General features: G+C 40.4%; 1 protein-coding gene across 5 annotated transcripts in view; it reads right to left on the reverse strand.

Annotated features, from left to right (window-relative positions):
* Positions 1–3,499: 3,499 nt before the first annotated feature.
* RBPJ (recombination signal binding protein for immunoglobulin kappa J region) overlaps positions 3,500–22,613 on the reverse strand; it is a 102,255-nt gene continuing 83,141 nt past the window's right edge. For all 5 annotated transcript variants that reach the window (XM_015568691.1, XM_006771033.2, XM_006771035.2 and 2 more), the window contains 7 exons: positions 20,123–20,297; positions 14,628–14,765; positions 14,357–14,469; positions 9,985–10,125; positions 8,213–8,368; positions 7,742–7,845; positions 3,500–7,599 (listed from right to left, as the gene is read on the reverse strand). In XM_015568691.1, coding sequence (XP_015424177.1) covers positions 7,284–7,599; positions 7,742–7,845; positions 8,213–8,368; positions 9,985–10,125; positions 14,357–14,469; positions 14,628–14,765; positions 20,123–20,297 — 1,143 coding nt within the window. In that variant the 3' untranslated portion in view covers positions 3,500–7,283. The remainder of the gene's footprint in view (positions 7,600–7,741; positions 7,846–8,212; positions 8,369–9,984; positions 10,126–14,356; positions 14,470–14,627; positions 14,766–20,122; positions 20,298–22,613) is intronic.

Raw genomic sequence — 22,613 nt, forward strand, 5'->3', positions numbered from 1 at the left:
AGGACAGGGGGCGGCGCCCCAACCCCCCAATCGGCCCGACCCTGAGCGTGACTGGGGATGGCATCACAACCTCCCAATCCGCCCTGCTCTGTGCATGACAGGGGGCAGCACCCCAACTCCCCAATCAGTCCTGCTCTGAACCCGACCAGGGGCTGCACCTAGGGATTGGGCCTGCCCTCTGCCACCCAGGAGCAGGCCTAAGCCAGCAGGTGGTTATCTCCCGAGGGGTCCCAGACTGTAAGAGGGCACAGGCCGGGCTGAGGGACACCCCCTGCCCGAGTGCACAAATTTTTGTGCACTGGGCCTCTAGTTTACACTAATAAAAGAGAAATATGCAAATCGGTATCACTCTGCTATGTCCATCAGCCAATCAGAGCAAGTATGCAAATTAACCCAACAAAGATGGCGGTTATTTTGCATACGCAGGCTCGGAGCAGACTGAAGCCTCCAGCCGAAGTGAAGACTGAAGAGACTTGGCTTCTCTGCTGCTGCCGGACCAAAGGCTTGGGTCCTGGGTGCTGGAGGAAAACTGGTGCCGGCAGCCAGGGGAAGGAAGGTCTATTGTGCGAATCTTCATGCAACGGGCTTCTAGTATTTTATAAGCAGCTCAGAAAACACAAAGTATTTCCTATGCCTTCACATGCTGCTTCAAAATACCTCCACGTTTGTTGCAAACGAAATAAAAAGGCGAAGCTTCCGATGGCCTGGGCTCCAGCACCTACCTACAAAGTCAAGCTCTGCGGAGAAGCTGGGCGGGTCTGAGAGCCTGGCTCCCACACAGACAGCTGGTTGTCTGTCTGAAATCTCAGTGCCCATGACTCTCATTTAGGTTTCTGTGATAGTCTCTTGAACTTTGTAGAATTGCTCTCCTAAGTAAGGGAACCCAATTAAAAATCACGGTTTGGGGTTTGTTTTTTTTCAAACCAGTTTTAAAATTCAGGAGCTATTCGATGTGCTGGTAATTTCTGGGCACAACAATTTTGTCCTGGATGCTAAAAGGCTCTCAATTTGAAGCATCGTTACCTAACGCAGGCCTCTGCATCGTGACTGTAATTGTATGTGAACATTTTGGCTTTCACACCGGCCACCCTCTCAGCTTGCTTGTGACTTGGTATACAAGGCCTTCCCAAGTGTAATGAGAAATTTTAATTCTGTGCCTAAAAAACAGCGAGGCTAATTCTAAAAACCGTTCTTACTGAGTTAATAATGACGTGGAACACAGTGGCGTTAGCTAAAAACAATCACCCTTATGGACTGAAGAGACATGGCTCTTTTGTCCGAGGACAGACCCTCGCTACTCAGTGGGGTCCTCTAAACCCATAGCATCTGTCACCTGGGAGTTAGAAACTCGGACATGGAGACCCACACTTGCAGGCCTACTGTGAGCCAAGGCTTTTTCACACCCACTTGGGGAAGCCTACAAGCAGCCGTTTGAGAAGGGCTGTTTACAACAGGCACTGCCCAGGGCTCAGTCTTGGACCTCTTTTCTACCTTCTCACCTCCCTCAGGCTTGTACAACCATATCACTGTTTCTTGGAATGAACAAAAACCAGGTCCGAGCAAAGCTCATATTGACCCAGGAAGACCCAAGCCACAGCAAGTTCTGACCCGACTGAGGACGACCTAAGCAGGTGCCGGGGCTCTGAGGCTGCAGAGCGAGGACCACAGCTAAGGGCTTTTCGTTGGAGCGCCTTCCTACTAAACTGCGTGCCGTGTCTCTCCCCCCCGCATCGCATCCCCACTCTCCCCTACAAATGCCTAGTGGAGATCTGCAGAATCAGCCACCCCGATGAGAAAGCAACCTGAGCACCACCACAGGTGGGCTGATTCCTGCATACTCTGGTCTCTGAGATCTGGTCCCCTAAGGCCAGCATATGAGGTCCAGAAACGGAGCTCGTTAGACTTGGCTATGAGAGTAAGAGAGAAGACCCATTATCTTCACCTGGAAAGCTGGACAAGGCACGGAAGTATCCAGGATGATTCTATGTAGATATGTATAATTTGGCATATGTATGTGTGTGTGTGTGTGTATACACATACATATATATGTAAGGCTTGGCTAGGGGGGTTAATAACATTATCCAAGAGGTCAGGGCACTAAAATCATAACTTAAAAAATCCAAACACCTGGCATCTGGACACTTTCAAGTAAAGTCAGCAGGGACTACATTCATATGCTAGAGGGTTGGCTATACACCTTTAAGTTATTTTTTAGCACATTTAAAGTGCCACCTATAAATCCCAAGTTAATAAAATAACCTATTTGTTTAGTATGAATGTTCCTTGTAGTCAAAACCTGTCCCATTTCTGTATTAGAGTATTTGTCTGCCTTTTCTATAAACCAAGATGAGTCATGATTTCTACATGTGCATTAACACCTTTATCTAAACTACTAAACACCTATGTGCCAGGCACACAAACCACCTCCTCCTCAGCACAGAGAACTAGGTGTGTGACTGTCATCTCACAGGGCCTGACAGGGCCCATGGCATACAGCTCTGTCTTTTGGCCTTAAGCCTTTAGGACCTAACTTACAGTAAGTCAAGAAGAATCACCTCATTTGTACTTTATTACACATCAACTTAACTTGTCTCCCTCAGGGTTTTCTAGTAGTAAACCTTTTTTTAGGGTTTCTACTTAATGTATCTTTCTAGTTTTTGGTTTTTTGCGTTTTGTTTTTTTTCAGAGACGACTGCCTTCTGTGATCACTCTCCACTAGAGCCGTATGCAGCTTGCCCTCTCCATCCCTATCACTGCCAACCATCCAGGGAGTCGATGACCACACACACACAGACAGCATCTTTCATAAAACCGCTTAGAAAGTGATTGTGTACTTTACAGAAAGGGGTACAAGATTATTCTCTTCTAAATTAATCACTATCAATCTTAGCCTTTAAAGGCCTCACAATACAAATTCCAACTACACTGTTCCTTATTTATTTAACAATTACTATTTTTAGAGCAGGATATCTTTAGCAAAATCCTGGTAACTTTATTTAATACTTTTTTCTTTGAGAGGTGGTCAGATAAGAAATAAACTGTGACTTAAAAAATACAGAAATTTCCCCCCTTTACTGTTTCCCTATTCAACAAAAACAGGCACTGTCACTCTCTCTAGGAGCCCCAGGCAAAAAGCACAAACCATTATATATTCTTTAGAATCAGGCCAAATAACAACTTTATATTGAAAGGTTATTAAATAATATTCTCCAATTTTGCTGGAATTAGCTGGAAATGTTACTGAATTGGGAGAGAGGCCCCTTGAGGGACAATCCCATTTCCCCATTCAAAAGAGAGGAAAAAGAACTCCTCCCTCTCAGTGCAGCAGCACCCAGTGAACAACACTGAAGAAGGAATCAGCGCAGCTACCACTCGGGCGATGCAGACAGCAAGGTAAGGGTGTCCATGTGCAAACGGTAACGTGGATTTAATGTCATCGTTATGAAGGATTCTGACACCAAGACGATAAAGCATGCACCAGGCCCATTCAACAGAAGACTTTTACAATGGTTTACATTTCCTTTTTATTAATTCCTTGAAACTGCCCATATTGCAGGTTTCTCATGGATGAAATATGGAACTGAGCAGATTCTTTTTTCTACAAAATTATGGTATAAACTTGCTCAATTTTCTATCTTATTGCTAACAAACCTTACAGGCGCACAGTTTGTAAAATAAACCCCTTAAGGACTGAAAGTGTAGAGCATGCTGCAAGGTACAAGAAATAAGCTAAAAATGAGCATATAAACCTACATTTGGACCAACACAGTACTGAATGCTGGCAAACATTTATCACAACACAGGGAAAATAAAAGGGGACACAGTTCAGTCCTGAAAGGGTTAAATAGAAACCCTAATATATTATTGTTTCTAACCATCCAACCCACATTACAGTGCTTGAAACAAAGTCAAAGTCCGGCACAGAAAATTACACACATTTGTTCAGTACTCATCAGGAACAGCTGCTTTCGAAATCAAAAGTAAGTAACTTGGTTAATAATTGAATAGCATTTTGTTTCAAAAAGGAACCCCCTCCCCCCAATGGATTATCTGGTTAAACATGACTAGTTAGTTTTCAAAAACTGCCATGGGGAATATTCTGTGAGGGCACAGACGGTACCAGTTTCATTAGAAAAATAAACAAAAACTAACCAGTTATGATCACAAATAAGTCTGTGCAGCAAAAGTGACAAACAGGTCACTAATATATATATATATATATATGAAGATGCCTTCAGCTGCCACAGTTTAAGAAAAGTCAGCAGCAGGTTAAATATTACTCTAGTGTTCAACTCTGAAGTCATTCAAAATACGAAGGGCATTCTACTTTTAAAGCCTTTCGCTTGCCTTCCCAATCTATGTGATCCATTCAATGGAACTAATAAAAACATACTGGATCACAGACTCAACTTCTATGCACATTTTTTAGAAACTGCATAGAATCATGAGAGCAAAACATACACTTCTAAAGCAGAATTTAAACAAACAACTCAAATGTACTATCCTTTCACTGAAGCAGTTACCATTCTAAGAGGGTCTTCATGAGAGAAAATGACCGGCATCTCTAATAATGCCACCAATGGGGGGAGGGGGGTACCTTTTACTATAAAGAGGACGAGGCTCCTATAAATTATACACTCAAATGATTTACAAATCCACAAAACAGATTTTTTTAAGCAGCTGACAAAAGAACTCCTCTAACAGTAACTACAACAGACAAACTATTTCACTCTTCAGTTTGTGGTTCGAAGAATGACCAGAAAATAGCAGGGGAAATGCCTATATAATAAGTACATTCTTAGACTTATAAAAAAAAAAACAGGAAAAGAGTTTACAGCCTAATGTTTCAATTGTCTTATTAAAAGAAATAAAGAGCCAAAATAAGATATATTTAAATAATCGACAAGCAAAAGTTCACTTTTAATAAAGTCATAAACTTGAAGGATTATTTTGAGCTGCAACGCTGGGTAAAGACGCTTCAAAAGTGTCTCATCTGTTATCAATTAATTTAATGTAATTTTACAACTAAACACCACACCTGGGAAGTGGAGAAAACATGTGAGCCATTAATAATAAAGCAGAACTGAAAACATTTGCACTCTGAACAAAAGCACTGTGCAAAGGCTGCTGGCATGACAACAGAGAGAAGAATAAATACTACTCGGAAAAAGGCAAGAAAAAGCCAGTAAACAGTCAAAACAAAGGAAGATAAGGCCACACTGAATTCTGCCCTTAATCACTGACAGATTTAAGGAACGAGGCAGGATCGGCTCACAAAGAGAGAAGCTAGTGACTGGAGCAGTTTGGAGAGAGGGCTACGTGTAGTCTAATGGGTAACTAATTGCAAAGGCTTGCAGAAAGAGAAAATCAGTAATTCTGATTTTACCACTAATGTGTTTTACAAACAAATGACTTCTCCCTTGAAACTGAGGAAAAAGTGATTGAAAGATGTTAGGAATCCTATTTACAATGACACAAGCTGAGGAAAATGAGTGAAAACAGCAAAGTTGAAAAAGAAAAATGCTACTAACAACGATGTCGAAAATAGCCCAGGACACCAGAAAGACTATGTTCTGTATGGAAATAACGAATGTACAGTTTTCGTTCACAAGGTGCTTTGGCTCCTGTTTTATGGGACAGTAAAAAGCTTACCACAATCTAGAGGTAGTTTTTACTCTAACAAGGATGATTGTATTACTAGACTGTGTCCTAGGACATTACACACGTGGTTCCTGTACTAAATGTAGCCCAACGAGTCTGCTGCTATTTCTAAGGACCAAACAAAGGCACAACCAAAGTGCAGAAACAGAAGCAATGTAAAGGAACAGGGGAACTTGGCATGTAAGGCCAACATCACTCTGGATGCACTCAAATCTTAACTGAAGGGCAAAGAAATGTTTTCTGAGAAGGAGACATCTGTGGAGATGCTCGGCACTGGGAAAGAAAAGATTTTTAAAAAAGCAGAGAGAACTGGAAAGATAAGTTACATTTGCATTTTTATAATCTCACAACTATCTGTTTCTAAAGTACTTGTCTTCCAGCTACTTTAGTTCACCATCTAATAAGAGCATCTTGTTTTAAGGTTACAATGACATCTTGGACTAGGCTATCAAAAAAATAAAAGGTCAATAAAAACATGCTTCTGCTGAGATTTTTCTCATTATGCAATAAGGGCACCATCTACCACCTGGTAGCAAATATTTCTATGATTTTTTGTTGTTGTCATATGTCAAAAAGGCAGAAAACACCCTACTGAATGAAATCACTGGGAACATTACAAGTTCAAAATAAAATGTTTAACTTACACATAATACAAGTTATGTACAAGATCAGGTGGGGGAAACCTGAACAAATCCTGAAACATGGAGACACATGTTTGCATGGGGGAAGGGGAGAGAACACTTCAAACACCAACATGTCCTGTGCCATTAACTCATTCATGACTAAATGGCCACACTTAATCCCATGTAAATGTTAGAACCACTTGGATCACCACTATAAATACATTTTTTTAAAAAAGAAAACATGGAAATAATTGTCAAATGTCTGAGAATAGAGACTAGTTCATGTACGTTGCATGTATTGCAGGCAAGGCAGAGGCATTTCTTAAAGCTTTTGCACAGACTTCATATAATCTTTAAAAAAAAAATTCAGGCCTTTACAAGATTTGACTTGCTGAAATCAAAACAATTTCAACTCACAAAAAGTCGTAAGACTTCAGCTTTAAAAAAACAAAGAAAGAACAGTTCCAGCCATAGACAAAAAAAACCTGGGAGTACGACAGTGAACTCGGCAAGCGTGGTCAGGCTTGGAACCTGAGCGTACTGACGGGCAGACGCTCCGAGGGGCAGGGAGAACACCCGCTGGAACAGGCGTGCTCTATGCGGTGCTATAAAAGGTATGGTGAACATGTACCTTTACTAAAGCTTATACAAGGTCCTTGGTCCATAAAACTATGTTAGATTTGTGTCTTCTAGTTTCACTTTTATTCCAGCCACATCTCTATTTCTTGCCCATTTAAACAAAACCAACCAAAAATAACAGCTGAAAAAAACTGGAGTTCCTGATAGTTTTTACATGTTGATGATGTTTTTTTGTTTTACTGTGGCTTCTGCACTTCCAATCAGCACTTGCGGGTCATGGGGTTTTTGAACAGTATCACCTGGTATGAAAAGTTTTCCCAAGAAACCACAGAAGACTGTTCACTTTTCTCTCTCTCTCTCTCTTTTTGTCAACATTTTGCCGCACTGGAGTCAGTTTAAGTCCCAGCAACAAGACGGTAGTTAGGACACCACTGTTGCTGTAGATGATGTGACGCTGGTTGAATTTGTGCTGACGTTTGTGTAACTTCCCTCGCTGTTTGTGTTTGATTCATTCGGGGGCACTTGGTTTGAATTGGCTCGAAGGATTGCTCCCGCTGCACTGCAGTGTGGCCGAGGCCCTGGTTCTGGTGTGTAGGTAAAGGTAAGGCTGGTGGAATAAATGATTCCATCATTTCGGACCAAAGTTACTGGAACCTGGACTGGCTGCCGGACCCATCTCCAACCTTCTCGGAATGCAGAAATGTCTGGGACAACACAGAGCATACTCTCTCCACACCTGAGGAGGAAACAAACGCAAGGCAAGTTTTAGAACTGAAGCTTAAAATTGGGTTGCTTAATACATACAATCAGTATCAGGAAAGCGTCTCAGATACCCACCCCCTCCAACTCTGGGTGATGTAAAAAGTTTTACCAAGTACCTGTACATCGTTTCTGCTTCTACATCCCCAAACCACACTCGTAAATTTGGAGTGAAATTCTGTCCTGTGAGTTCAAGCATTGCAACGTCCCCGCCACCATTCAGCTGCAATTCATAGAAAATCAGAACAGCATTGAGAACCCTTTTCACTCCACATTAAAGTGCACAGATTAGTTTTTCATTCAATTATCATTTGTGAAAAATGGGTGATTAAAGTGCTTCTTTTAAATCACATGCTTATAAAGACAAAGTAAGCTTAAAAATCAAGGTAACATCCAAGTTGGTTTTAAATATTTTTTGCATAAAATTAGGCTCTTATTTTTGTTTTTCTATTACCAGTAACATATAACAAAATACCCAAATCACAATATTTGGAGAAAACTCAAAATTACTGTGAAATAAAATTATGCTAAGTCATAGCTGAGAGAGGTTACAAGGAGGGAAAAGTCAACTTGTCAGTAGGTGGTCTCACCTGAAGACTCTCTACGACAGGCACAGGTGTGACAGGGGCGAGGACAGGGCCCATTCCCTCATAAAAGGTATACTCTGCCTTATCCGTACTAATGATTGTCCAGGAAGCTCCATCATTTATCATCTCTTTATTTGGTTCTTTTGGGCATGGAGTGGCCTTATGAAGAAAGTATAGAAATTTTTATGTGTATTGCAGCATAAGACAACTTTAATAAGTAACATTTTTTGACTAGAGTTAGCATGGAAAGAATTTAGTAAAAATTTATAAACTTCACAAGCATGGTGCTTTGCCAAACCCTAAATAAACACAAATAGAATCCTATATAATAAAAGACTAATATGCAAATCGACCGAACATTGGACTGACCGGTTGCTATGATATGCACTGACCACCAGGGGCAGACACTCAACGCAGGAGCTGCCACCTGGTGGTCAGTGCAATCCCACAGAGGGAGCACCGCTCAGCCAGAAGCCCTGAGCTGGGCTTATAGCTGGCGAGCGCAGTGGCAGTGGTGGGAGCCTCTCCTGCTTCTGTGGCAGCACTAAGGATGTCCGACTGACAGCTTAGGCCCAGAAGCGGGCCTATGCCATTAGTTGGACATCCCCAAGGGCTCCTGGACTGCAAGAGGGTGCAGGCTAGGCTGAGGGACCTCCCCCCACCCCTGAGTGCAAAATTTCATGCACTGGGTCTCTAGTATTAACATAAACACCTGACACATAGTTTTTATTATAATATGAAATATTTCAGTGACATATTAAATAACTGGTAATACCCTTCAGAATAAGCATTTTTGAGTATACCAGTACCTGTATAATTTTTTAAATAAAAGGTCAGTATCTATGATGCAAATAGCTGTTTAAAACTCTTTAGGTACCCTGACTTGGTTGGCTGGCTCAGTTGGTTTGAGTGCCAGCCCATTCACCAAAAGGGTGTGGGTTCAATCTCTAGTGGGGGCAAGAACGGGAGGCAACCAATCAATGTTCTCTTTCTCTCCGTACCTCTCTCTCTGGAAATAAAAGAAAATATACCCCCCAGGTGAGGATTAAAAAAACAAAACAAAAAAACCTCTTTAGGGATTCCTCAGAAAGAGAGACTAGAATACTCTCCTGCTTAGAAAACACTAGAAAGCCATGTACTTTCTTAAGAAGCAACCAAGATGCGAATCAATAACCTCCACCCCTACCTTAAAACACCTGGACCAGTCCATCAGTGCTGGGCTGAGGAAACGGCTGTGTGTGGCCATACCTCTGGAACAGGTCTCCAGATGTTTACAAACTAGTTTCCCATGAAAGCATAACTCTCCTAGTAAGTAAGATGCCCATGTCATAAATGTCCTCACACAAGCCTTCTGAATAAATGTAGTTAAAAAATAGCTTTTGAAACATGTCATCATTACTATCTTGGAAGACCCCAAAATAAATCTGATGAGAAATGATGAACCCTCCCCCTCCATATACAATGTGTGCATACAACTTCAGGGTATTCACTGGACACCTGAAATCTACTTTTGGGTTATCCAAGAGGCCTTCTGTCCCCCAGAGCTAGACATTAACTGTTTTTCGGAGAACATGTTCATGAGTTTTGAGTTCTTCCCCGAGGCAGGGTGACCACCATGTCGGAAGACTGTGGGTTGAGAGCCCTTGGACTTGAGAAAACATCTGAACACAGCTTCATGTATTTGGATACAATGCACATTAAGCAAGAGCTTCCTGTTTCTGTATGCTATTGACCTAACACACATTTTAGGTTTCACCAGTAATTTAGAAACCTACCTGAAACTGGATTATTCTTTCTTGAGAAAGGCACAAGTACATTCTTTCTGTATCCTTAAGGTAAAATGCACATTTGTGGAGCTGTGACACAGGGTCATCTGCGTCCAGTAATGCAGTCTGCTTGTCAACTTTTCTGATTATCTGTGTGTCAACAATTGAACAAGAAAAGGCTGTCACACATGGAGAGTTTTCAGTAGGTATACTTTTGATACCTATAGAAATAAACTATATAATAATACATCCCTTACTTGTCATGCACAAACATTTATAAACAACAGACCAGGTATAGAAAATGCCTTTAGATCGCAAGCATGTTAGAAGGTGTGACCTGTCACCTCTTCCAGAAGCACATAAAGCCAGAGTAGGCGCCTTCAGGGCTTTTACACTTCAATGTGCACACAAGTCACCGAGGGTCCTTGTTCTGAGCCCGTAAATCTTGTGTGGGGGGCCACAGATTCTGCATTTTTAACAAACTCCCAGATGATGCTAATCCTGTTGGTCTATATCAATGGTTCTCAACCCTGGCTGCACATTAGAATCACCTGGAAATCTTTTTAAAATCCTGATTTCTGGGCCTCATCCTCCAGAAATTCTGTTTCTTTGTTATGGGGTGGGGCCACAACATTAGTAACAAAGAGACAGAATTTCCGGAGGATGAGGCTCAGAAATCAGGATTTTAAAAAGATTCCCAGGTGATTCTAATGTGCAGCCAAGGTTGAGAACCACTGGTCTATATTTGGAGTAGCAAGTTCAGATGACCTTTCCAATAAAATACAGTGACAAATTTTTAAAAAGTAAAAATAAATGACATAATCCAACATGAAAGGAAAAAACTATCTTTAAAGGCTACATTGGTGTAGTAGGCAGTGTAGTCCATTATCCAAAATATATATAAATGATACCTATTTTAAGTGTGTATACACACACACACACACACACACACACACACAAATACTTGCAATAGGTATCATTTTGCAGATTAGAAATGGACTCAGAAGGTCAGGTAAGTTCCTCAAAATCATCTCCATAGTAGCTGAAGGACCAGAATATGATTCCAGGGCTGGCAGCTTGCCCAGTCTGAACTCTTTCCATTACGCGCCACGAGATTATAATCCAAATATTCCACAAAACACATATGGATAGCTGAAAATAATCCTATCAACCCTTAGAGCCACTGGTCACAGGGAAGGCAATCACTAAGTGTTTGATGATTATGAAAGTCACTCTCAATAGTAGTATACAAACACTTAGACCTATTTTCATGTGAAATCAAACGAAAACTTCCTTGACTACATGTCCTCGTTCCTCCCCTCTCACCATCCCATTTCACTTCTCTTTACAGAAAAGAAAACTCTTCTTCCTCACCATCCAGCCTCCTGAAATCTTTCCAGCCTATTATCTCCACGTCTCCACTACAACTGCTCTTATCGAGGCCACCAAGGACTTCCAGGTGAATCAGTCCTGTGCGTAGCCTCTCTCCTCATCTGATCAGCTTTCTCGGAAGTGTCTGACAGACAATCTCCTTGCAGAGATGCGCTCTAATTGGCCTTACAGTACCCCAGTGCAGAGTCCTCAGACCTCCTCCTTCCCCTCTCCATACCTATACTTCCTGGACTACTTAGTCTTAGAGGCTGGCAACTCCTAGGTTTACATCTCCAGCCCTACCCTCGCTCCAACACTCATCTTGTATATTTAATACCTACTCAACAGTTTCACTTAAGATGTCTAATAGGCTATCTCAATCTTAATCAAAAACAGAAATCTCCCCCAAACCCAGCTCAACAAATGGCAGCACCGTTTACTCAATGCAAAACCTTGAAGTCACCCTTGACTCCTTGTTTTCTCACACCCAATCATCTAATCTGTTAACAAATCCTGTTTGGTGGACTTTCAAATAAATCAGTCACCACTCATCACCTTATCATTCCAATCCTAGTGCAAGATACCACTGTCCACTCTTGTCTGAATTATGACAAAGGCCCAACCACCGGCATCTCTGCTTCCAGTTACCCCGCTATGTGCTCCCCTTCCCAGAGCAGCCAGCATCACCCGCCTGTGCATACATCAGCCGCCATTCCCTGTTTAAAACCCTCCAGTGGCCTGCTATCATACATGGAGAATACAAAGCCCTCAGGCTAGAGAGGAACTTTACAAGATGTTGCCCGTGGCCAACCTCAGAGCCTCCTTTCTTGTCAAGTGCCCCTCCATCCCTCCTCCAGCTCTAGCTGCAGTGGCTTCCTGGCTGGCCCCCACACATTCCCATCTTAAGTTCTTTTTGCACAGACTCTGTCTGCCTGAAATGCTCCTTACTTGTTTGTGTTCCCCCAACTTCATTCTGGTCTCTGTTCAAATATCACCACTTCAAAATAACTTCTTTGATTACTCTAAAACACTTTCCCAATTCCTATCCCTTTATCCTTTTAAAATCTGCCTTTATAACATTTATATTAACCTTTAACTCATCATACCACTTATATTAATCTTTTAAGTATCTCTTTAGCTGATTTTCTTCTATCTCCGAATTAAAACGTAAGCTCCATGAGGACAGAAAGTCTGTCTTGTTCACCTGGCACATGAAGTTTCAGGACTATTTGTATAATCCATGTCTGCATGTAGGACTGTAATGCTTTGCTCCACAATGAACATCCTTACTAGTAATTTCTCACAGAAGTTTTGTAAGGATTGAATAAATCAACATATGTGAAAGTGCTTAAAACAGTGCTATTAATATTATTAGCACTGTTGATTTTTACCACTTGATTGTGTTCACAGATTTTTCTCTCTTAAATCATAATTGCAAAAAAAGTCCCAATCTTTAAGTTCTTCATACTTACACATTTTTAGCTCTGCAGTCTATTAGAATATTTGTCATTCTACTTATACCACCACTAATTTTTTAGTTTAAATAGTACATTTTTAGTAATTAAAGCTTCTAAGTCTGTAAGATTAATGAAATGTAAGCAAAATGTTTCAATTCAATGCTAAAATCTTACAGCCATATTTAAATTTAACAAGGATTTTAGAGAAATAACTGATTTTTTTCAATGATGTTAGCCTAAAGCTTCCTGTAAAAGTCTATAAGCACTCACTCATGTGTCTCCCACCAGGTAAGAGTCATGATTCATCTACAGTACAGTTGTTAGTGTATCCAGTTCCTCTACTAGCTATAAACTCATTCAGGACATGGACCATGCGTGGTTCAATTTTATTCTCCACAATATTTCTTTGGACACATAGTTGAATGAGCTAGCTCTCACCAATAAAGAAACCAAGGATGTCCACTACTATTTGTCTAAGGAAGTGCATCAGCTGGCTTTTAATGCCAAAGCAAATAAACAATATCCTTGAAATAGAGTGATACATAATGAAAAGAACTCGAGAAAAGAACTTGACTTGGTTTGTTTTTTTCATTTGCATCTTCCCATTTTTTTACACCCTTCTCTCCCTACCTTTACTCTTTTTTTATTATAATGTCTCAGTGAAGGTTTTATACATTAATATTACTACATTATCTTAGCGTATGAAATTTTAAGGGCAAATAAAAACCATCTTGTAAAACCATGACATAGAAAAATAAACAATAGACAAAGAATTGTTGTATTTACTTAATTATAGACTCAGTCACTGCTGAAATAGTACCAGAAAATATAAGCCAGTAAAATATTTCACCAGAGATAAATATATATAGTAAATGTTCTTCCATTCATCCCAATCCCCAACCTGACTTTGAATCCAACTTACTTGAAGGTCTCCATCTTTACTATAGCTATATTGCTTTCTGTTTCAGAAAAAGAAGGTGAGCACATGGGAGGGTATACTCAGAGCCTTTGCTTTCATTTTGGTAACAGCAGTTTTTTACTATTTCATGATCTCCCTAGTGAACAAAAATCCCTATACTATATGCCTCTCTCCCAATTTCATTTCCTTTTTAATAAATTTTTCTTCTTGTGGAAGAGTAAATTGGTAAAAATTAACATTTATATTTCTAAAGAAATAGGAACTTCTATGTTTCTGAAAACTTGGTCCTATTTGGGATGCAGCCGGTACCACAAAAAAATGAATTTCTGCATTAAGAAATCACAACGTAATTTTATAGCGCCCTCTATTGAACACATTCAGATACACAACCAAAAAGGAAAAAATGCCACCAAAACTTACTAGAAATAGTTCGGCAGGAAGTTATTAAGAATGCATTCATAAAAACTGGCTAATTGCCTTAAAACATTTTAAACATAAAGTGGGGTAAAAATGTCAATTATAAATGCTTATTGATATTTCTTTTTAAATTAAAAAGCATGAGCTTGAATGCTGTGGCGTTTTTGTTTTCTTAATTTTTACTACACATATTACAAAAGCAAAAGTGGAGCCATACCAATCTCGGGAGTGCCATGCCAGTAACGGAACACACAAGTTTGACTGTTTGTCCATAATGGATGTAGCCATCCCGAACTGTGAACTCTTCTCCTTCAGACTCATCATCATCCACTGGTGGAGTGAAACAGAGATCAAACTGTTATCTTTTAGAATTCATTCATCTGCTTAGGAAGATAACAAAACTTAATAAATATACCCCCACATCTTGTTATCAAAAAGAATTTAAAAGCTTCACACCAGAAACATCAAATGCACATTTTAATACTCACAGAGATGAATGTAAAATGCTCCCCACTGCTGAGAACTGGCATGGAAATTACCTCCTTCTACATGCAAGTATCTGGTACTAACGGTCTGGGATCGAAGTCGATTAAACAGAGCCACCTTGGTTCCTGAGGCAATGCATACTGCAGAGAAAAAAATAGCTCTGGTTTAGGTGACTGGAGGTGAGAGGGATAAAGAAGGGATAGGTACCTGGCAAGTTATGGTTGTTCTTTATTATAATTTAACTCAGCGGTTCTCAACCTGTGGGTCGTGACTCCTTTGGCGGTTGAATGACCCTTTCACAGGGGTGGCCTAAGACCATCCTGCATATCAGATATTTACATTACAACTCATAACAGTAGCACCATTACAGTTATGAAGTAGCAACGAAAATAATTTTATGGTTGGGTCACAACATGAGGAACTGTATTTAAAGGGCCAGAAGGTTGAGAACACTGATTTAACTAGAGGGGGCCGCAGGGCGGTTGACTGGCCAGCCCACCCCCTGGTTGAACTCCCAGTTGAACTCCCGGTGGAGGGGACAATTTGCATATTAGCTTTTTATTACATAGGATATTTACATTATATTAAATTAGTATTATAATTTGCCGGGAGCCGGTCCATCCTTGCTGTTTCAAGGGACCTGGCATATATGGCATACTGTTCTTAATATGTTTGCTCACCTTCTTGGCACTATGTGTTTTAACCAAAGTCACCTCTCTGAGAAAGGTTGTTTCCCCAGGTAGGGATTTCCCCTGAAGTTAGGGAGGGAATAAAACCTCTTAACTTCCAGGAGGGTGAGAACATGGACACAGAACCTGGCTGGAGATCCAGACCAGAACTTGGCTGGAGATCCTGGCTAAGAGAACCCGGCTATGATGATCACCCGAAGGCTGCCTCCGTGTCATTCCTTCTTCGCCGACTCTGTCCACACCTTTGGGGACCCCTGGACCTGCTGGGGTTGGACCCCAGCATCTGGCGCCCAAACAGGGACCCTTAGGTAAGCCCCCCATTCAACAGGACACACAGAACCTAGAGACAGAACCTAGCGAGAGAACCTGTCCAAAGAACTTAGAGACAGAACCTGGCTACAGAACCTGGATAGAACATGGCAAGAGAACCTGACTAGAACCTGGAGACCGAACCTGGCTGGAGAACCTGGAGAACCTGGCAAGAGAACATGGACACAGAACTTGGCTGGAGATCTGGACCAGAACTTGGCTAGAGATCCTGGCTAGGCTGCTGATCAACTGAACGCTGTCTAATTCCTCCTTCGACGACGCTGACTCCGTCCACACCTTTGGGGACCCCTGGACCTGCTGGGGTTGGAGCCCAGCAATAATTTAACAGATTCTTTTAACAAATTTTTAACCCTCCAAAGAATACAGGTTAATATCTCCCCCCGCAAAAATAGTCAAGGTAATTACCATTAATAATGTCAAGCTGAAGATATAAAATATGCCCATAAAAATCATCTTTAAATGAGAACTATACAATATATGTCTAGTGAAGTGCTATTCAATAAAGGAAAATTATTAAAATAATAAATGTCCAACAGTGAAAATTGATGAAATAAATTATAATATCTATTACCGTTTAAATAACATGTATCTAAATGCATTGATAAGAAACTATTCATAACAAACCAAATACAATGATGTTCAAAAATAGACCCAGAGTCATTGAAGCATGAACAGACTGTTGAACTTCAGAGGGAAGGCAAGGGAGGGTGGGTGGGAAGAGATTAACCAATGAACTTGTATACATATATGCATAACCTGTGGACACAGACAATGGGGTGGTGAAGACCTGCGGTGGGGGAAGGATGGGAGTAGACTGGAAGAGGTTAACGGGGGGGAAAGGAGGACCCTTATAATATTTTCAACAATAAGGATTAAAAGAAAAGGGACAAAAAACTCATCTTCCTGGTATATCGCTGAATGGAAAGCAGACTATAAAATACTTGGTATGTGTGGTTACATCAGGTAAATGTATATATTCATGTGACTGCACATGTGTCTCCATGTGCTCATATCCAATCCTGTGGAAAATATTCATAGGGAGGGTCTAGAGAAGGAGGGTTACCAAGTGGATGACACTTGCCTCAAGATATTGTGATTAGAGATTCTGATTTCTTCTAAATACCCTCAAGTATACAGCACTGCATGAATTTAAAAAACAAAACAAAACAAAAAATAGCCACATCTATGCAAGCAAGAAAATATTCTGAAAGTAAAGTGTTCTCTGTCACCAAGAAACTTCGTTAATAGAAATTCCAAGTTGAAGAGGTTAAATAAAATCCTGTTATTTGAATTAGAAATAGCCTGAATACATATCATTATATGCCTCCTGATGCAAGAACACTTCACCACTAGGAAGTGACCCTTGCCCTCCAGCAACAAAAAAGAACCAAAGAACAACTAACTTAAATCTGACCAAGCTTCTAAACTGACTGACAAAACTCTCTCCTTGATCAAACTTTAGACAGGCTCCCCCGGGTCCCTTCCAGGGGCCCTGCCATTGGCCCAGTTATTGCAAGAATCTTGCTAAGCCATCCTCCCACTCTAGTTATCTGATCAAGTTCCTCCCCAGCCCCCAAGCTTTACATCTGATATCCTGGGCCTGCCCTTAGCAAGCATTCTGTTAGACTGGTTTGTCAAAAATCCCTCTACCCCCGATGTCTGTTCCTAGTAATGTTCCATCCACTGGCCCTCCCCACCCCTCACTCTGCTCCTTGCCTATAAATCCCCATTTGTCCTTGTTGTATTAGGATTTGAGCTCAATTGTACACTGAAGTCTCTTTTCCCTATTGCAACAGTACTGAATAAAATCTGTCTTTACCACCTTTAACTAGTGTCAGGCAGTTTCTCTTTACCACCACCAATTTACAGAAAATACATTAAACTACATCAAGGAAATGAAATTAGCAAAATCCACTCTGTGGAAAGCTCTCATGGCCAAATGACTCGGTCTCTTAAATAAATAAATTACGAGAGAGAGAGAGAGAGAGAGAGAGGAGATAGAGAGAGAAAGAGAGAGAGAGAGAGAGAGAGAGAGAGAGAGAGAGAGAGAGAGAGAAGAAATGAAGAGGGAATCAACAGATTAAAAATACTCAAGGACGTGACAACACAATATATGGTGTAACTTCTGGTGGACCTTATTTAAATTTTGATTCAAACAAAGAGCTAAATAATTACATTTTATACTATTTCAACACTGACTAGATGTTTAATAAAATTATTTCTTTTTATAATTATTTTATTATACTAGAGGCCCGGTGCATGAAATTCATGCACAGGGGGAGGGGGAGGAAGAGAGAGTATGTCCCTCAGCCCAGCCTGCACCCTCTCCAACCTGGGACCCCTCAAGGATGTCCAACTGCCTGGTGTGGGATTGGGCAGTCAGACATTCCTCTCACAATTCAGGACTGCTAGCTCCCAACCGCTCGCCTGCCTGCCTGCCTGATTGCCACTAATCGCTTCTTCCTGCCAGCTTGATCAGCCCCTAACCACTACCCTGCCAGCCTGATCGACACCTAACTGTTCCCCTGCCAGCCCCATTGCCTCCAACTGCACTCCCCTGCAGGCCATATTTGACCACATGGGGGCGGCCATCTTGTGTTGGAGTGATGGTCACTTTGCATATTACTCTTTTATTAGATAGGATGTTTATTTTCATGTGATGTCATGGTGATTATATTAAAAAAAAAGAAACTTCATCTTTCAGAGACACATAGAAATATTTATAGATGATACAATGTCTTGGATTTGCATCAAACTAAAATGAGGGTAGAGTGGGGTATAGAATGAAGATGAAGTTAAAATCACGGTTAATGTTAGAACACAGGAGGTTTCATTTCATTATGCAACTCTGTCTAGTATGTTTCAAATATTCCATAAAATAAATAATAACAATTACTGAGTGAACTAAAAAATCAATAGGATATAAAAACCTGTAAGTTCATAATAAAAATAAAACAAAACAAAACAAAATAAGAGCAAGCAAACAAAACAAAAATCCTAAAACCTCATTATCACCTTTAAAGAATATTGTCAGTCTGCAAATTAGTAAATAAGCATTTATCCTGCTTTTCTTCTACTGACTACATTTGAAGCAAACAGCTAGCAAATGCAGAAATGATGAGTAAAAGTATTAGAAAAGTCACCATTTTGCAGCCCTTGATGAACTATTTGATTTAAGCAGCATTATCAATGACTACTACTAAAACCATCAGATTAAAGGCTGCTCAGAACTTTGTAATGGATAGGCTGGGCTAATAATAGCTCAATTTACTATAATAAATCTTAACATGACAAGAAGTGGGATGTTCAGATATTATATGACTTCTGATTCCACAGGAATGAACATATATAGGACCAGCTAAATCTAAAATAAAAGCTTTGAGGTCTAACCACCAATTTATGGAAAATATGAGACAGAGCAATATGTAATCAGCCAGATCTGGAATGTGGACATTCCACAGGAAAAATGACCCATTCTCTTAACAAATAAATGATAAGGAAGAAATAAAAGGTTGGAGAGGGAGAGAAGAAACTTACAGATTAAAATGCATGATCTTTGTTAGGATCCAGTTAAGTCAATTGTTAAAAAACAACAAAAACACTACTGTAAAACCATATTTCTGAGGAATGTGATAAATCTGCACATGGCTTGGCTTTTACATCAAAGAACGGTCAACTCTGTTAGGTGTAAAAACTTTTAAAAAGAAAGTTATGTTAGTCACTACTGAAGAAATGGTAGCTGAAAGGATAGGACATTCAAGATTTACATTTAAATATTCCAGCAACTGGAGAAGGAAGTGCTGGTGGTGATGGAGATAATGAAACAACTGATAAAAACCTGCTGAGGCCAGGTGGATGGTCACCTTATGCTACTTTCTCCCTTTCACTAAGTTTGAAAGTTTTCATAAGAAGAAGTTACAATAAGAAAAACAGGCATAGGGGTTGAAATGTTTAGTGCAAACAGACAGCACTCATCTCTTGAGGATCTAAAACTCTGCTGATGAGATAGCAGTCTCTGGCAGAGAACCGTGTTAAAAATGTTGTGTAGGTTCTCAGGACGGCCTTGCAAGGCCCATCTGATATTACAGTGTCCCTCAGAGAGGTGCTTTTGACATTCTTGGTAAATCAACTTTGTGAAATGGGACTCTCTTGGCCCAAGACACCCAAAGCTAACATCACTCCCTGCAGTCACTGTGACAGCAAAAGGGGAAAAAAACTCCAATTTTCTAAATGTCTCTGGGGAGCAGTGATAAACCAAGTCTAGTTGGTTCCCAGGCCAGGTATTGTCCATTAAAAAAAAAGACAATAAAGCAGCAATAATTAATGAATGTGACATCTTCAGATAAAGTGAGGGCCACAAAAATATTAGTAAAGAATGAATTGACTATCAAAAAGCAATTTTTAATTTAAAAATAGTAAAATTTATCTTAATTCATGGTGGGAGTTGGGGACAAAAGACAATTGAAGTATATACATACAGTCAGCATTTTTCAATGACTGCTTCTTTTTGGACGGTTTGGAGATGACTTTTATCCGCTTGCTGAGGAACACACCAATGTCATCACTGTTGCCATAGAACATCTTTACAGACAACATGAAATGCTTTCTCTTGTCCGAATCAGATATGTACAATGTTTTGGCTGTGCAATAGTTCTGTGAAAGAAAAGGAAAGTTTTAATAGCACCAAAACCGTGTTGGTTATGGACCTACAACTCTGTATGGTCATAGCTAGGTTTGATCAGGCTTACATGAAGTAATTTCAATAAGGCTGAATAAAACCAACTATAAAATTACTGAAATTAATCTCTGATGACAAAGTACAGTCTTCCTTATCAAGTCTATAAAATACTAACATTATGAACTATTTTACCCCCTCTAAAAGAATTTTAAAGACTAGTCTTTTCTTGTTTTATATAACTCTACATCTATATCATAGAATTATCAGTATTAGTGGTAATTTTTAAAAATAGAATTTTATAACTAAAAGAAATCTAGACTGTCTTTCTGTAAAGAAAATATATAAATAAGGCCATCAAAATCCAATCAAATTATGTAAAAAATTTAATAGTGGTTCTTCCCAAGATAGCGCATTCAATGTAAACACCAGAGTAACCACCTATAATTCTGATGAAAACAAGGTCAATACTAGCTGGATGACTACAAAATATCTTATGTCAGAAAGGGCTTCAATGAGTATATTTTACTTAAAAGACTCTTCTTAAAATGTTAACTTTGCCTAATGGGATAATTCATATTGTATCATCAAAAGAACTGAATTTAAAGGTACTAGAAAAACTAAATCCAGCAAGACATGTCAGTCTATCAGAAAATATATTCTGGTAATTAAGAGTTACAGCACGTGCAAAACAGCAAAGACACTTGAAAATGCTACTTTTTCAAACATGTATGAGAATTCTAAAATCTCTCCTATTCCCCCGATCTCTGTGAATTAGGGAAGGAACTAAATTACTGACCTTTTCCAAACTAGGTAAAATGATACTCAAACAAAGCTAAAGTATTTAAAATATCTGAATTATCTACTTAAAAAAAAAAAATCAATGCTCTATTTTAAAATTAGGCTAAGCACATTTCTATGACTACCTCTGCTGTGTATTTCTTTTTAAAAGCAGGACAAATGTCACTCATTTAAAAAATAAATAAATGCGTTCTAGGGTTTTAATCTTTGAATTTTACTCACAGGCAATTTTAGTAGCAGAAAATAATGCCATAATTTATTTTACTTCTCAATAGCAAAGTTTACTTAAAAGTTTAGATGCCATCTTGAATATTTTACACTCAATTACATTTTTATAAATCAAAAGTGTGGTAAAAGCTTTGAGACTGTGTTCTGCAGAAGACAAAGCTAATCATACTAATCCTATCTAATAAAGAGGGAATATACTAATTAACTCTCACACCGTCACAAAGATGGTGGTGCCCACAGCCAATAAGGAGGGAATATGCTAATTGACCCTCACGCCATCACAAAATTGTGGTGCCCACAGCCAATAAGGAATATGCTAATTGACTGCCACACCCTCAAAGATGGCAGCACCCACAGTCATCACAAAATTGGTGCCCACAGCCAATAAGGAATATGCTAATTGACTGCCACACCCTCAAAGATGGCAGCACCCACAGTCACAAGACAGTGGCACCCAGTCCCCTCAGCTCCGCTGGAAAGGCAGGTGGGCCTGGCCACTCTGTGCGCCTGCCTCTGGAATCCCCCAGGTCCCTCAGTCCCCCAGCCGCCCAGGGCCGGCCGAGGCTTGTGCTGCTGGCAGTGGGAGCAGCGGAGGTGTGATGGGGTGTCGCCTTCGCCTGATCACCAGGTCACCTCCCGCCCCTGAGGGCTCTAGGATTGTGAGAGGGGGCAGGCCGGGCTAAGGGACCCCCTCCAGTGCATGAATTTTCATGCACCGGGCCTCCAGTCTATCCTATCTAATAATAGACAAACATGGTAATTGACGGTACCTTCGCTACACCTCCCATTGGCTAATTAGCATGATATGCAAATTAACCGCCAACAAAGATGGTGGCTAATTTGCATACTGCAGGCAGGGCAGGACAGCGTGAGCCACCAGCGCACCACCATCCAGGACAGCCCCAGGAGACCCAGAAGCCAGCCTGCTTTGCCGCCGGGGACGCGATCAGGTCCCTGACAGCAAGGCAGGGCGTGACCCAGAAGACCCAGAAGCTGCCTGATATGGCAGTAACTATCAATAAGCACTTTGAAAGTCAGTGGCATAAATGCACCAATTAAAGGACAGATTATGAGGGTGAATCAAAAACAAAACCCACTTTAAATATAAAGACACATATAGATTAAAAGTAAATGAATTAAGCTGCAGCCTGTTTTGCTCAGTGGATAGAGCATTAGCCCGTGGACTGAAGGGTCCCAGGTTCGATTCCAGTCAAGGGCATGTACCTCAGTTGCTGGCTTGATCCCCATTCCCTCTCTGAGCCTGG

The sequence above is a fragment of the Myotis davidii genome, unplaced genomic scaffold (genome assembly GCF_000327345.1).
Source record: "Myotis davidii unplaced genomic scaffold, ASM32734v1 scaffold743, whole genome shotgun sequence".
Classification (NCBI taxonomy): domain Eukaryota; kingdom Metazoa; phylum Chordata; class Mammalia; order Chiroptera; family Vespertilionidae; genus Myotis; species Myotis davidii.